At 40.2% G+C, this 13,491-nt stretch overlaps 1 protein-coding gene across 9 annotated transcripts in view; it reads right to left on the reverse strand.

The window, feature by feature from the left end:
- The window catches only part of NOSTRIN (nitric oxide synthase trafficking), a 57,506-nt gene that overhangs the window by 23,144 nt on the left and 20,871 nt on the right, over window positions 1-13,491 (reverse strand). For all 9 annotated transcript variants that reach the window (XM_082396846.1, XM_082396851.1, XM_082396852.1 and 6 more), the window contains 5 exons: window positions 13,402-13,485; window positions 10,652-10,714; window positions 10,370-10,451; window positions 8,104-8,166; window positions 5,137-5,235 (listed from right to left, as the gene is read on the reverse strand). In XM_082396846.1, the coding sequence (XP_082252972.1) occupies window positions 5,137-5,235; window positions 8,104-8,166; window positions 10,370-10,451; window positions 10,652-10,714; window positions 13,402-13,485 (391 nt within the window). The remainder of the gene's footprint in view (window positions 1-5,136; window positions 5,236-8,103; window positions 8,167-10,369; window positions 10,452-10,651; window positions 10,715-13,401; window positions 13,486-13,491) is intronic.

Genomic DNA, 13,491 nt, shown 5'->3' on the forward strand with positions numbered 1-13,491 from the left:
AAAGTTGGCCATCCTGATTGTGAAAATCAAAGTAATACAAAACTCTCTGGACCAGGGTAGTTTGAATTGAATTCTCAGAATGCTCAGACACATAATTTCACATCTTTGAGAAAGGAAGAAGTTGTATTACATGAATGATTCTCAGACTTTAATATGCCTAGGAATGACCAGAGATTCTTGGAAAATTGCAGATTTTCAGGGTTCCACCAAGAGCAATACTGATTCAGTAGCTCGGTAGTGGGATCAGGAAATCTGAATTTTCACTGCCTCCTCAGATGATGCTGATGCAAATGGTCCTCAAGCCACAGTTCAAGCAGCACCAAGGAGTCCTGTGATTTAAGCAGTTTAGGATTTTCAAGGACACAGATAAAGGTTTTTAAGAATGCTCCTCTTTATGTTTAAGGACATTTTGACTAATGTTTCAGTAATGAAGAACATTCATCCAAAATGCTGAATGTTAACACCACTCACTTTATTATTCCAGTTGATATGCTAGCCATTCAACTGTCTCTCAGCTCTGATGTATGACCTACCCAGGACACGGTTGGTTTTGTATATCAAGTGTAATGAGCCATTTATCTATAGAGATATGAGCTTGTGAATTTTAGCCTGATAATGATACAGAGAAAGGGTTGAATGTGTACCATGGCTATACTTGGCTAAGTCATTGTTCTTTGATTCTTATTGAGTGTACCCAGCAATGAGAACAGAGTCAATCTGGAGACTGATTGCACAAATCTCTACCTGTCCTGGTAAGAAATGCCAAGGCCTGAAAGATTTACAGAATAAGAGTACAGGAATCATTGGTAGATTACAGTCTTGAGTTGGAGGTTCCTGATCTGTACTTGCTTCTCCTCACCACTCACGTTCATCAGCCTACACTCTAAAGCTATTGACTAGAAGTTTCTGCTCAGCAAATTTACAGTAAATAACCCCAAACAGATACAGAAGAAGAATGGAGACTCATATTCTTATTTAAGGAACTTCTCAAAAACTTTTCCTAAAATTTGTCAAAGATTAAATACTTTTTCTTTCCTCTTTTCTTTCTCTTAGAACAAACATCGATTCATTAATTCATTAATTCATTCACCAAACATTTCTTGACTGCCACACCGTGTCATGTACTAGACACTGGGAATAGATAAAGGAACTAGATAGGCTCCCTCTCTAGTCAAGGACCCACACAGGCCATTGTTATCCTGTTTGATAGATACCAAGATGACAGAAGTATTCAGGTGTCACAGAGTGGGTGCTCACAGAAATGATCCCTGTGTGAATAAACTTAAAATGAAAGTAGGAATTGGTGAGGCAAAATAGCATGACATGATACCAAAAAAAAATTTTGGTGAGGTTGGAGCACACAGTTTGAGAGAAATAATAGCAAGTGAAAATGCTGAAAAGTTAAGCAAGGGCCAAGACAGGGAGGGTCTTGAGGGCCACATAAAAGAGTTTGTGCTTTATCCTGAGGTCACCTGGAAACCTTTGAAGGCTTTTTAAAGGAGAATAATATGCTCAGATTTGAGTTCCAGAAAAGTCAGCTTGGCTTGTGTATGGGGAATAGATAAGGAGAGGAAACACTGAAAGCCAAGACACCAGTTTGTCAGTTGGAGTAACCCAAGCAGTGATGACGGTGGCCTGGGAGAGAGTAGTGGCAGTGGGGATAAATATAAGTAGATAAATTCAGGAAGTATTTGGTTTAGGACTTAGAATTGGGAGGATATGGTAGATGGTGATATCCAAATATATAAAAAACAGAGGAATAAAAAATATTTTTGGTAGAGGGAAGTGATGGTTCCGATTTTGGATATTGAGTTTGAGATGCCAGAGAGCAGTTCAGAGACTGGTTTGCGCTGGAGATATAAATTTGCATATTGTCAGCAGAGACATGGTAGCCAAAGCCTTGAGAGTATATTTGTTGAGTATGTGCTATGTACTGAGCACTTGATATTGAGAGTACTGTGTGGGACACTGGAGATATGATGCCGAATAAAACAGAATGAGGCCCAGGAGAGAAATCATCAGGCACAACAATATAGAAAGTTCAGGCAGAACGAGGGAAGTCCATAAAGGAGCTTAAGAAAAAATTGACAGCAAGGAAAACCAAAAGAGTAAGATGTCATTGTAGTTAAAAGAGGAGAATGTTTCTAGAAGGGGAAAGTCAATGATGCTTAATGCTTCCAAGAAGTTAAATAAAGTCAGAACTGGAAAGCACCCATTAGCTTTAGCAACAAGGACCACGTATTCAACGGCAAGAACATTTCTAGAGAATTGGTGGGGAAATCTTGGTCGGTGGTTTGAGGAGTGAACGGGAGATGAGGAAGTGGAGACAGAGCACAGATAACCCTTTCAATAAACCTTATTGTAAAAAGAAAGAGATGATGATATCTGGAGAGGAGCAGGAATAGGAATATCAGGGAGACAAAGGGTATCTCCCTGATTCTTCCTACTCTCCCAAGATAGAGGGAAGTTGAAAAGGCTGATGGGAAGCAACCCTTAGAGATACAGGAGAGAAGGGAATTATCCAGGGAAGGGCCTCTGAGAGGAGGCTGGGATGGGAATCAGAGCACAGGATGAAGAACTGGCCTGTCGCATTGCACATAGGACTTCAGTAGGCAGGGGGCTGTACTGACTTCTATTTACTCTGTGACGCTGGAGGCAAGATGGTCTGCTGAGGGTGGGTGGTGGGGATGGAGGAGCGAGAAGAATGGAGATGTAGATCAGCTTCTGGTGAGAACAAGGATTGCTGAGCAGAAAAACAGGAAGGACTGCTGAGCAGCACTGAACCAGCCCGGCTCAAGTGGGAGATCATGGGCATGTCTATGTGAGATGCAAAAATGAACACCGCCTTAGGCATTTAGCTTTAGGACTAAAAAAGAGAAAGCTACCAGGTGAAGTGATGACAATGGTAGGGGTCTGTGATGTAATGACAGCCAAGGGCTATGGTTGACAGGACCAGGGGGAGGAGGGCAGGGGAGGATCACGGACTTCCGCCTCCCAGGGAAGCTGCTAATGAGGGAAGGAAGCAAAAATTCACCACTTAGCTGCCCATGCTTTTGCCTTTGTCATTCCTCAACATCAATAAAGAATAGCTTCTAATGAGGGCTCCAAATGCCTACAACAAGGTCCTGGAGCTTAGGTTTTTAACTTACTTTGGTTTTGCCTCCTCTTCGGAAGCTGTCTCATTACTCAGTACCTGTTATGATCATTTCAAACTGTGAAGATTGACACAAGAACCTTGTAATATCTTGCTAACAATGAATTTAAGTTATTCAACTGATAGTTTCCTCAGATGAAATAATAGAGTTACTTGGCAATGACAATTCTCTTTTTCTTTTAAGAATGTTTTGGGTTGCAGTGGTGCTGCCTGCACTTCCTTAGGGGGACTCCATCTCTGGGGGAAGATATTGACTATTTCAAAGGTTTCCAATCTGGGGCACATACCATAAGGGGTGTGCAAGATAATCTAATACTCCAATATTATTTGTGTTCACTTTTGCCTAAAAAGAGTGTTCAAGCTTACTCTTATTCAATACATGAATTGATATTAGTGCCCACGTGTGGACAGTTGAGGATTCTGAAGTGTTCTGGAGGGAGAGGGGGAGTTTTATAACATGAGAAGCTGATGTGGGTCTCACAAATGCTTTCACTCTCAGCATCCTGGGACATGTGCCCATCAGCAGGAGTCTGGATCATACGGATTTACAGATTTATTAACCACTTTAATTAGGTTAACACACACAAAATGAACACATGCCTTAAAAAGATTTCTGCTACAAAGCTGTAGATTGATGTTAATACTAACAATGTGGGCTTCCCTGGTGGTGCAGTGGTTGAGAATCTGCCTGCTAATGCAGGGGACACGGGTTCGAGCCCTGGTCTGGGAAGATCCCACATGCCACGGAGCAACTAAGCCCGTGAGCCACAGCTACTGAGCCTGCGCGTCTGGAGCCTGTGCTCCGCAACAAGAGAGGCCGCGATAGTGAGAGGCCCGCGCACCGCGATGAAGAGTGGCCCCCGCTTGCCGCAACTAGAGAAATCCCTCGCACAGAAACAAAGACCCAACATAGCAATCAATCAATCAATTAATAAATAAATCTTTAAAAAAAACCCAAAAACTAACAATGCAAGCACAAGAAAGCCACAGGAGAACGTCAGAGCCGACGCTTTCTCCCGCTCCCGATTACAGGCGCATCATCACCCACATGAGAAGGCAAAAACTGGCACGATCTAGTGAGAGCTAATGAGAAGTTGACCAAAAAATTGACATTATCAAGAGGATGTACTAGAAATACAAATTTATATTTACTACGGGTAAGGCTGAGCCTTGCCCCACATGTATATTTTGTCTGTATATGTCACTTAATGACTATATGAAGACATCATGATTAGCTAATCACTGAAAATATTATTTCATTTTTACCACATCCTTCAAATATTTCTACTTTTTTATGTTGTATAATGTTCATAACATTAGTTTAATATAAAAAGTATTCTATATAATATACAAGATAGGTAAAGTACATTATATAATACATTATGCTATGTGTATATATTTTTTACTTATTTGGGGGGTGAGCTGAGAGATGTTTAATCGGGCTCCTTATCAAAAATATTGGACACCACTGATTTAATTTGTCATCTGTCAATAATACCTTTTAAAAATATATGGGGACCGGGACTTCCCTGGTGGTCCAGTGGGTAAAACTCTGAGCTCCCAATGCAGGGGGCCCGGGTTCGATCCCTGGTCAGAGAACTAGATCCCGCATGCATGCAGCAACTAAGAGTTCACATGCTGCAAATAAGAGTCTGCATGCCGCAACTAAGAAGCCCACATGCCACAACTATGAGCCCACATGCCACCAGGAAGATCCTGCGTGCCACAACTAAGACCCAGAGCAGCCAAAATAAATAAATAAATAAATATTTTTTAAAAAAGATCTTTAAAAAAATGTATATAGGAATATACATAGGATTCCATAGGAATAACTTAGGATCCTTCTCATATTCTGCCACACTACAGCCCTGCAGAGACTCCGCACAGAGGGGGAATCAGCCAGTTCTCCTGTGTTCATAGCTAAGGGCAGGAAGCCCATCCATCTCTAAGCCATATGCACTCAGCCGGCCATGAGAGGTTACCTTCTGCTTCTCCTTCTCGGTCGTAATTTGCTTGGAGCTTTCTACAAGATGGAAAAGCGCTTCATGCTTCTTGGTACTAACCATCAATTTCTTCTTGGCCTAGAGTCAAAAACATACAAAAAAAGCAAAAAAGGATCAGAAACTGATATCAAGAGAAAAACTCTTCTGTTCTGGAACAAGTCATGTTCACGTGCTAGCTTGAAGGATTGTGTATTTTTAGTTCTTCATTTCTGCCCTCACCTCAAAAATCTGCCTAAAATATCACAGTGGCTAACATTTTGCCCTGAGAACCACCGTATAATTTTTTCATTACACTGAGTTCATTCAAGAGGGTTATACATTTTGTTAAATCACCGAAGGCTTGCGAGTCTCCAACATCGTTCTAGCTAGCATAATGGAAGGCAATGGCTTTACCACCCCACCGTACCCCTGCCAAAAAAATCACAACAAACATGGAAGACTGCTGGCATCATTCTTTTAAATCTGCTTGGCCACAATTGAGGTCATTTTAATATGCTCTCTTAAAACTTAGAGCAAAAGAAAAATTTTGCTCCCTGATGCCTGGGCTTGAGAGCTGGGCATCTGCCCGGCATCTTGTGAACTACCCTGCATTTGTGGTGGGCAGGCGGAGGGAGGGGTCAGGAAGGAAGCAGCATTCAAAGTCCCCTACTCTGTTGATGCCTCCAGCCTTGGCCTGGGTTATGATGTGGGTGATTGGTCATTCCCTATACAGTCCCAGCTTGGCAGACCAGGACGGTCCAGAGATAAAATCAACAGAATTTGGTTTGAGTTGGATTTAGCCTATTCAGGAACTGGGTTGATTGAAAGATGGTATGGTTGTTCACCTCAAGTTGCAATGACTGTAAAACCAGACAATGAAGGGAAAAGTCCAGGTCTCTCTTTCCCTAGGAAGTCAGAGGCAAAGCCTTCTGAAGGTCTCTAAACATATGAAACCTCTACAAAATGGAATTCAAGGAACAAGAAGCTCAGAGACCCTCCCCTCCACCTTCTATCGGTCACATGCCCACTGATAAATGAGAGTAGGAGCCAAGAGCATTTGGTTCTTTAAGGCTCTTCATCCGAGTCTCCAAAATAGACTACACCTCATTACTGACATGCTGAATCCCTTGAATTGTAACTGGAGAGAAAACTATTATAGTGCAAGCATTTTATCTTCTCTAATTTCTCTGTCAATCTTCATAAAAAATAAAATCGTTCTATTTAGAAAAATTACTTGGTGGAAACTGGGAAATAAAAAAAGATTTTTTTTTGTTCCTGAAAGCAGTGGCAGTTACTGAGCATAGTTTCTCTTTTGGTCCATTGTATTGCATTTCCTGTGAAAGCTGAATATTTTATTTATTTATTTATTTATTTATGGCTGTGTTGGGTCTTTGTTTCTGTGTGAGGGCTTTCTCTAGTTGCGGCAAGCGGGGGCCACTCTTCATCGTGGTGCGCGGGCCTCTCACTATCGCGGCCTCTCTCGTCGCGGAGCACAGGCTCCAGACGCGCAGGCTCAGTAATCATGGCTCATGGGCCCAGTTGCTCCGCGGCATGTGGGATCTTCCCAGACCAGGGCTCGAACCCGTGTCCCCTGCATTGGCAGGCAGATTCTCAACCACTGCGTCACCAGGGAAGCCCAAAGCTGAATATTTTACAGAATGTATTTTTAAAAACAAATTCTGTTTAAGAAAGCTCGTAAAATCAAGAGCAAAACTGAAAACAAACGACTGGACTCCTGTTTATGGGACCTTTAAATATTTACTACAAAAGTGATTCTTGTGAGCACCCCTTTACCAGGACTGTTATTGTGGGCATAGAAGTTCATTTATCTCAAACATTTCTGATTAATGTCCTTGTCTTATGGGGTCCTTGGTTCCAGCAGGAGCTTCAGAGGCAACACTGAGGGCTGAGATGCGGCCGCCTTTTTCTGAGGTTGTCTCCGCTTATTTGGCACTCATGGCCATCTACTTGGGAAAGAAAGTTCTCTTTGGGCACTAACACTTTGGAGATGAAAAAGAGAATTTCAACTTTGGTAGCACAAGTCCCCTCAAAGGGAATCATTGGGTTTTCCGAGCAGATTCCCTCTCCACTGGCTCCTAGTCCTTCCTACTCGAAATGAATTCCTCCTAAACTGGATTGTTCTAGAATAATCATATATATATAGGCACCATCTGTGATTCTCTCTGCTTAAGACCCTGTAATGATATGCTCTAAATTCTCACACCAGATCATAATTCCTCTCCTTAGAAGTCATTCACTCTTTCCTGCACACACGTTATTTAGCCAACTAAATTTTCAATTACATGGAAACAAGAACCATGTCTTAGTACAGTGTGGTGCACAAGGAGTGGGCCGTACATACTTGTGAAACCAATACAGGCATCCCCCTTTACACACCTTTACCCACCCCTCACTGTGCTCCTCTCACTGGTGAGACAGAGATCACAAATGCCCTTATAAAAGATAAAACCAAAACTCAGTATTCATATCTTGCCCTAAGTTTCAAATTATATAGAGAGGCAGTCAGTGTAGGTAATGCTTAAGGGCAGTGACCTTGGAGCCCAGTGACTTGGAATAATTCTTGGTTCAACCATTAACCAGCTTTGTAACATTAAGCAATTATTAACCTCTGTGTCTCTGCTTCCCCACCCATCTATAAAATGGGACAACACAAGGTCATATACCACATTGGTTGGTTTTTGCGATGATTCAACACATAAATATATAGCACTTGACATACAATAAACACCACATGTTAGCTATAAATAAAATCATATTTAGAGTTCTGCTCCTCTATTGATTTAGTTGAAAACTATATCTATATAATAACTCAGACGAGGAAACATTTTGCTTTTCAGTTAGCACTTAGAAATACTGACACTAAAACACACGATCACATTTGTACAAAAGCCAAAAGCTTCAATCCTGAAAATTGGGTTTACACAAATGATATTTGTGTATACTTGCCTTAATTTGATGATTCCAGTTGCTAATGACAAGATTTGCTGTCTTTTCAACTTCATTATCAAGCTATCAAAGGGAAAAAAAGAAAAAAAATTTTTTTTTGCTGTCTTCTTGTTGAGTCACGGTGCTGGCTTATTAATTCTGGTACAATTAGTAGCACAATTAAGTGGAATTTAAAAATCCTATAGAGGACATATTTCCTGAGAAAAGTAGTCAACTCTCTTTTCCTCAGGTCAAGAATCTCTTCACAAGATTTACCCTGAATGCATTTGGTAAGATAATTATTTTTAATATATAACTCTGTAGAAACAATATAAATGGGTACAATCTGTGCGGAGGAGGATCTTGCATAGTTTGGTATCACTTCCAGTCCCATTACTTCCTCTTCAGCATTATTCCATGTGGCCCAAATTTTAATACCGTGAGAGTCAGTAAAAGCCCTAGCAGTGCTAATTTTACTGTCTTATTGCCTCTAACGTGAATATTGCTTTAATTTCAAAGAGATTGAATTCTTAACCATAATTAACTTTTTCTCCTACTTTAAAATAGCCAATGGGGCAGTAAATGATGAAAATGGAATTAGGCAACCTCCTAAGGAGATCAGACTTAAGTTAGTGCAGAACCTTTTCTCCTCAACCGTAGACCTTTCTTCAAAACCCACAGATCAGCCATTACTCAACCACTCTGAGATCTAGCAACACTGTACTTTTTTCTTTTTCAGTTCATTAAATTTGGAATATGTGGTTTAGCACAACAAATACAATTAAAATAATTGTATGCACTATGTCACTTTTGACTCTATGTTGCTGCAATATGGAACAAGTTCACTTTACAAAATTCGACTTTTTTGTGAGAAAATGTGGCAGCGTGATAGGAGTGCAACAGGGAGGGGCAAATGCTGAAAAGAAGATTATAAACTGGACCAGCATTCTGAGGGGACCATGACATTAATTATCTAAAGCATTTGTGCCTAATTTAGTAAGTACTAAGGAAATTCTAGTGATTATCATAGTATTATGTGGTATGAAAATATTTTGTAATTAATGAAGTATAGACTAGTGTTTGGCTTTTATTAAGTTGGTTTGCAAAGGCAGAAGATTATATTACTTTCTAGTAATTCCTGTAAACTTCCCCCATCACCCTAGCCCTAAGGAGAACACCCATTCTGGTAAAAATACGTGGATGTCCACCAAACATCGATTCCATTTCCTGACTCAGTTTCATAAGTTTGAATAAAATTTTTTTGGTATCATTTCCCTTCCATCAGGGCTTTCACAAATCCCCTCATCCTATGGACTTACCACCTTTAAGACCTGCTTTATCTGGCTGTGATCACTTGAAACTCCCCTTAGCCACTGCCCCTGCCCTTCTCAAATACCTCCTATCACTGCTCTGAACTTCTCACCTGTACCTGTCATTGACACAGATAATGACCATGACCCCATCCCTATCAGAGCTAAGCAGTGTTTATTAAATACCTCTTCATGTTGCCTGAAAATATATTTTAAAGTGCTTACTGACTTTATTACACGCAAATAAAAAGAAAACGGAACACAAATGAAACTGTTCTGGAAGGAAAAGTACACAGACAGACCAGAGAATACGCCATACAAGAGGACCAGGTGCCCTGAAAGAATTGTTTAGTTATTTTTCTTCAATTTTAAGGCTATTTGAGGATTATACCTAGTATTTCTTTTACCTAATTCCAAGGTCATAAGTATAGAGAAGCATTTCCTTTTAAAAATTGCGTTTATAATTTTATTTACAAAAGGTGTATCTATTCAGTGTAAAACAATGTAAATACAAAAAAGTACAAAGAAATGAAATAAAAATAGCCTCTAATTCCACTATCTAGAGATAATTCTTATCAACATTCTGGGGAGGTGCTCCCAGGTTTTTTTCTATGCATATATTCACACATTTATTTTACAAAATTGCAGTTATATTGTTAGATTTTCTCATCTTGTTTTTTAATTTAGCACTACATCCCCATGTCATTAAATTCTGCTGCAATAAGATTTTTAATGGTTGCATAGTATTCCATTGCTTGAATTCATTGTAATTTATTTTTGGATGATGAAGAAGTTTCCATTTTTTCACTACAATAAACAATGCTTTAACAAACATCCTCGTACATAAATCTTCGGGTTTGTGTTTATTTTTATGATAAATTCCTGAAACGTAGTATCGCCTTTAGATCACCTTTTATTTCTTGAGCCAAAGACAGAAATCTTGCTTTAACAGGGAGAAAAGAAAGATTTTGACTCACTGATTTTCTCTTCTTTTCATGTGCACTCAGGACTTGATGAGTTGGCTTTACTGCTTCCAACTCAATTGCTTTGCCAAGTTTTCTGGAAATAGAACATGAAAGACACACAAGCCTAGTATTAGGGTTTATATCTACTTTCCGAATTATTTTCTGGGGAAGTAAAATTGTGTGTTAGGCATATCTACTCAGTGCAAGTTTGCAGTGGAGTATTTGTAGCATACCTACTTTAAATATTTATGACTCTCTTTGGGGCTGGAGCAAGGCCAGCGTGTGAGTACTCACTGATGCAGGTCCGCTGCCGACTTCATGCCCTCCGAGACCCAGGCCCAGGCACTGACAAGACAGCTGGAGGCAAAAACAAGGGAGCACAAGTGTGGGTGTCATTTTCCCAGGAGTCTGAGAAATAAAGCATCATGTCTGAGCCATTGCATTCAGCAATTGCACTCATATCCCTAATCCTATTTCAATTTCTCCATGGGATTAAATTCTGCCAACATATTTATTTGCACTATTGTCATTACATAAACTGTGTTTTTTTCCCAATTATTTTTCATCCTGATTTCCATTTTTCATTTCATGTCTGTAGAAAATCAGGGAAATAAAGTAGCCAAGGGTGAGAAGCCATTTAGAACAGGCAGGAGAGAGCATGCCACCCTTAAAGACAATCTTTTCAGGCTCTTCATTTCACAGATGAATAAACGGAGGCTCAGAAAAGTTAAGTTATGGAGGACTCCAGAGCCCTGGTCATGCCCTGCCTGCTGCTCTTGGGGTTGGGGTCTAGGTCCTGTTCCCTGCTGGCCTTTAGGACAAACACTCAGATGTTCTACTGTCTTGTGAGTACTATCTCAACTTAACAAAAGGGTAACTCTGCCCTGACCCTAGCAGCACAAAGGGAGAATTAGGAAGTATGACGCTATTTTCCTCCTACTTATAGTTGGCCTTCAAACAGGAAGCCCATTGTATCAATAAACTTCAGGGACAGAGCCAGTGTAGACTTTGATGGAAGGGAAGGGACAGATCGGTGCCCGTCCTGAGAGCAAGACGGTGCAGAGGTTTTGCCTCCAAATGACTTAGGCTGCACCTGGCAGCCAGAGAATGGGAGAACTAGATCAAAGGATGTCAGATTTTCTGTGTATCCAAAGCCAGGCACAAAACCAGGCCCAAGACAGTACCCACTGTATGCTTCCAATTACAGGAAAGTCCAGAAAAGACAAAATAATCTAGATTGAAAAAAAGCAGATCAGTGTTTCCTTGGGACTGTGTTGGGGGAAGGATTGTAGACAGGTATAAGGAGTCTTTTGGTGATGAAAATAGGTATATTTTGATTTTGGTGGTGGATATATGGTGTATACATATGTCAAAATCAATCAAACCATTTACTTAAACTGGGTGCATCTTATTGCATGTAAACTAAATCTCAATAGAGTTGGTTTTTTTTAAAAGAAACCCAAGCACACTTTCGGGAAAGGAATCTGACATCTGCCCCTGGGAGGAGCTGGGCGGCAGAGCAGGAAGGAGAAGGCGTTGGCCTCAGAGGTTCTGTGTCTGAATCCACAAGCTCCCCTTTGTTTCCTGCATGACCTTGGAAGAATCACTTGATTGCCCTGACCCTCACTTAACTGGTCTTTTAGAAGAGAAATAATTTGAGTTATTATACAAGTACCTAACAGATTTTGGTATAGATAAAAGTTCAGTTAATGCTTATTATTAAATATTGTTGTACTAACCCTGGTTAACCAAGCATTCTGTTCATGCCAACTCCTTGGGAGCACCATGCTGGATTCTAGGGTTGCCACACAATAAGACACACACCCCTACACCTACACCTCTCATCCTTTAGAAGGTAATCAAAATTAAAATCATAATGAACACTTAGGGAGCTTTGGCTCCAGCCAGGTATTAAACACATTTCTTGTATTATTTCATTTACTACTCACAGGAATTATATGAGATGTGTTTTATTTCCATTTTAAATACACAATGAGAGGTAAAGTAAATTGTCCTAATTTACCTACTTGGTAAGAGGTAGAGCCAGAATTTAAACCTGGGTAGTCTAAATGAAGTCTATTTATACTCAACCACTGTGCTCTACTGGTTCCTTTGCAGGCTACTAAAATACCATCCTAAAAATCAAGCTCAAAGTCAGATCAATTTCAAAGCCATTATTTGCTGTTATGGATGATGCCTAGGGAGTAGGAATGTGGGCTCCAGAAGCCTTCCTTTTTTCTTTCCCTCTTTCTTTTACCATCAGAAGGGGTCTTTGCAATGGCACTGCCATTGGGTGGCATCTGCAAGCATTAGTCAAAAATCTTTGTAAGTAATTATCACTAATGGACCATTTTTAGAATACTAATATCTTTCTTCTCTCCCCAAAGAGAAGTAATTGACTTCATTCTCAACTGAATTGAAAAAAATGTGAACCAACAGTTTTTCAGCATCTGATGTGCCAATATCTTTACATATATTACCTCGTTTAATATGCACCCCCCGATACACACACACACACACACACACACACACACAATGGAGCACATCTTGTTACTCCACATAACAGAGGAGGAAATCAAGGGAGGCCAGGTTACTTGTTGAAGGTCATAAATTTGAGATAAAGCAGGATTCACACTTCCTGATTTCAAGAGCTTCCGACTTAACAACACTGCTTCCCAAGTTAATATCCTCAGCAAGGCCTTTTATGAATATGAGCTTAGGAGTCACAAAGACACAGGATGAACCCAGCTCTGAAATTCATTATCTGTGTGACCAGGCAAGGTTCTTAAACTCTCCAAGCCTCAAGTCCTTGTTTGTAAATGGGGATCATAAAAAGACTTCTCAGAGATTGTCGTGAGGATTAAATGTGGAGTATCTATGAAAGCATTTAACACAGTGTCTGGCACACAGTAAGTGCCCAAGAACTGGAAGCCATGCTTGATGCTCTGGACTTGCCACATTTATATGAGGAAGCTGGAATTGAACATATGTCGCTTTTTATTACTTTTAAGAGTGATTTTGCCTTATCTCTTCCATATACTTACTTTTTCTTTGTGCTCTGTAATGTTTTGCTCAGTTTGGTTGCCAGTTTCTGAAGTCCTTTGGCATAACTGATTTCCAAATTTGCCCTGTTA

This window comes from Balaenoptera borealis, assembly GCF_965194805.1.
Source record: "Balaenoptera borealis genome assembly, chromosome: 6".
Lineage (NCBI taxonomy): Eukaryota > Metazoa > Chordata > Mammalia > Artiodactyla > Balaenopteridae > Balaenoptera > Balaenoptera borealis.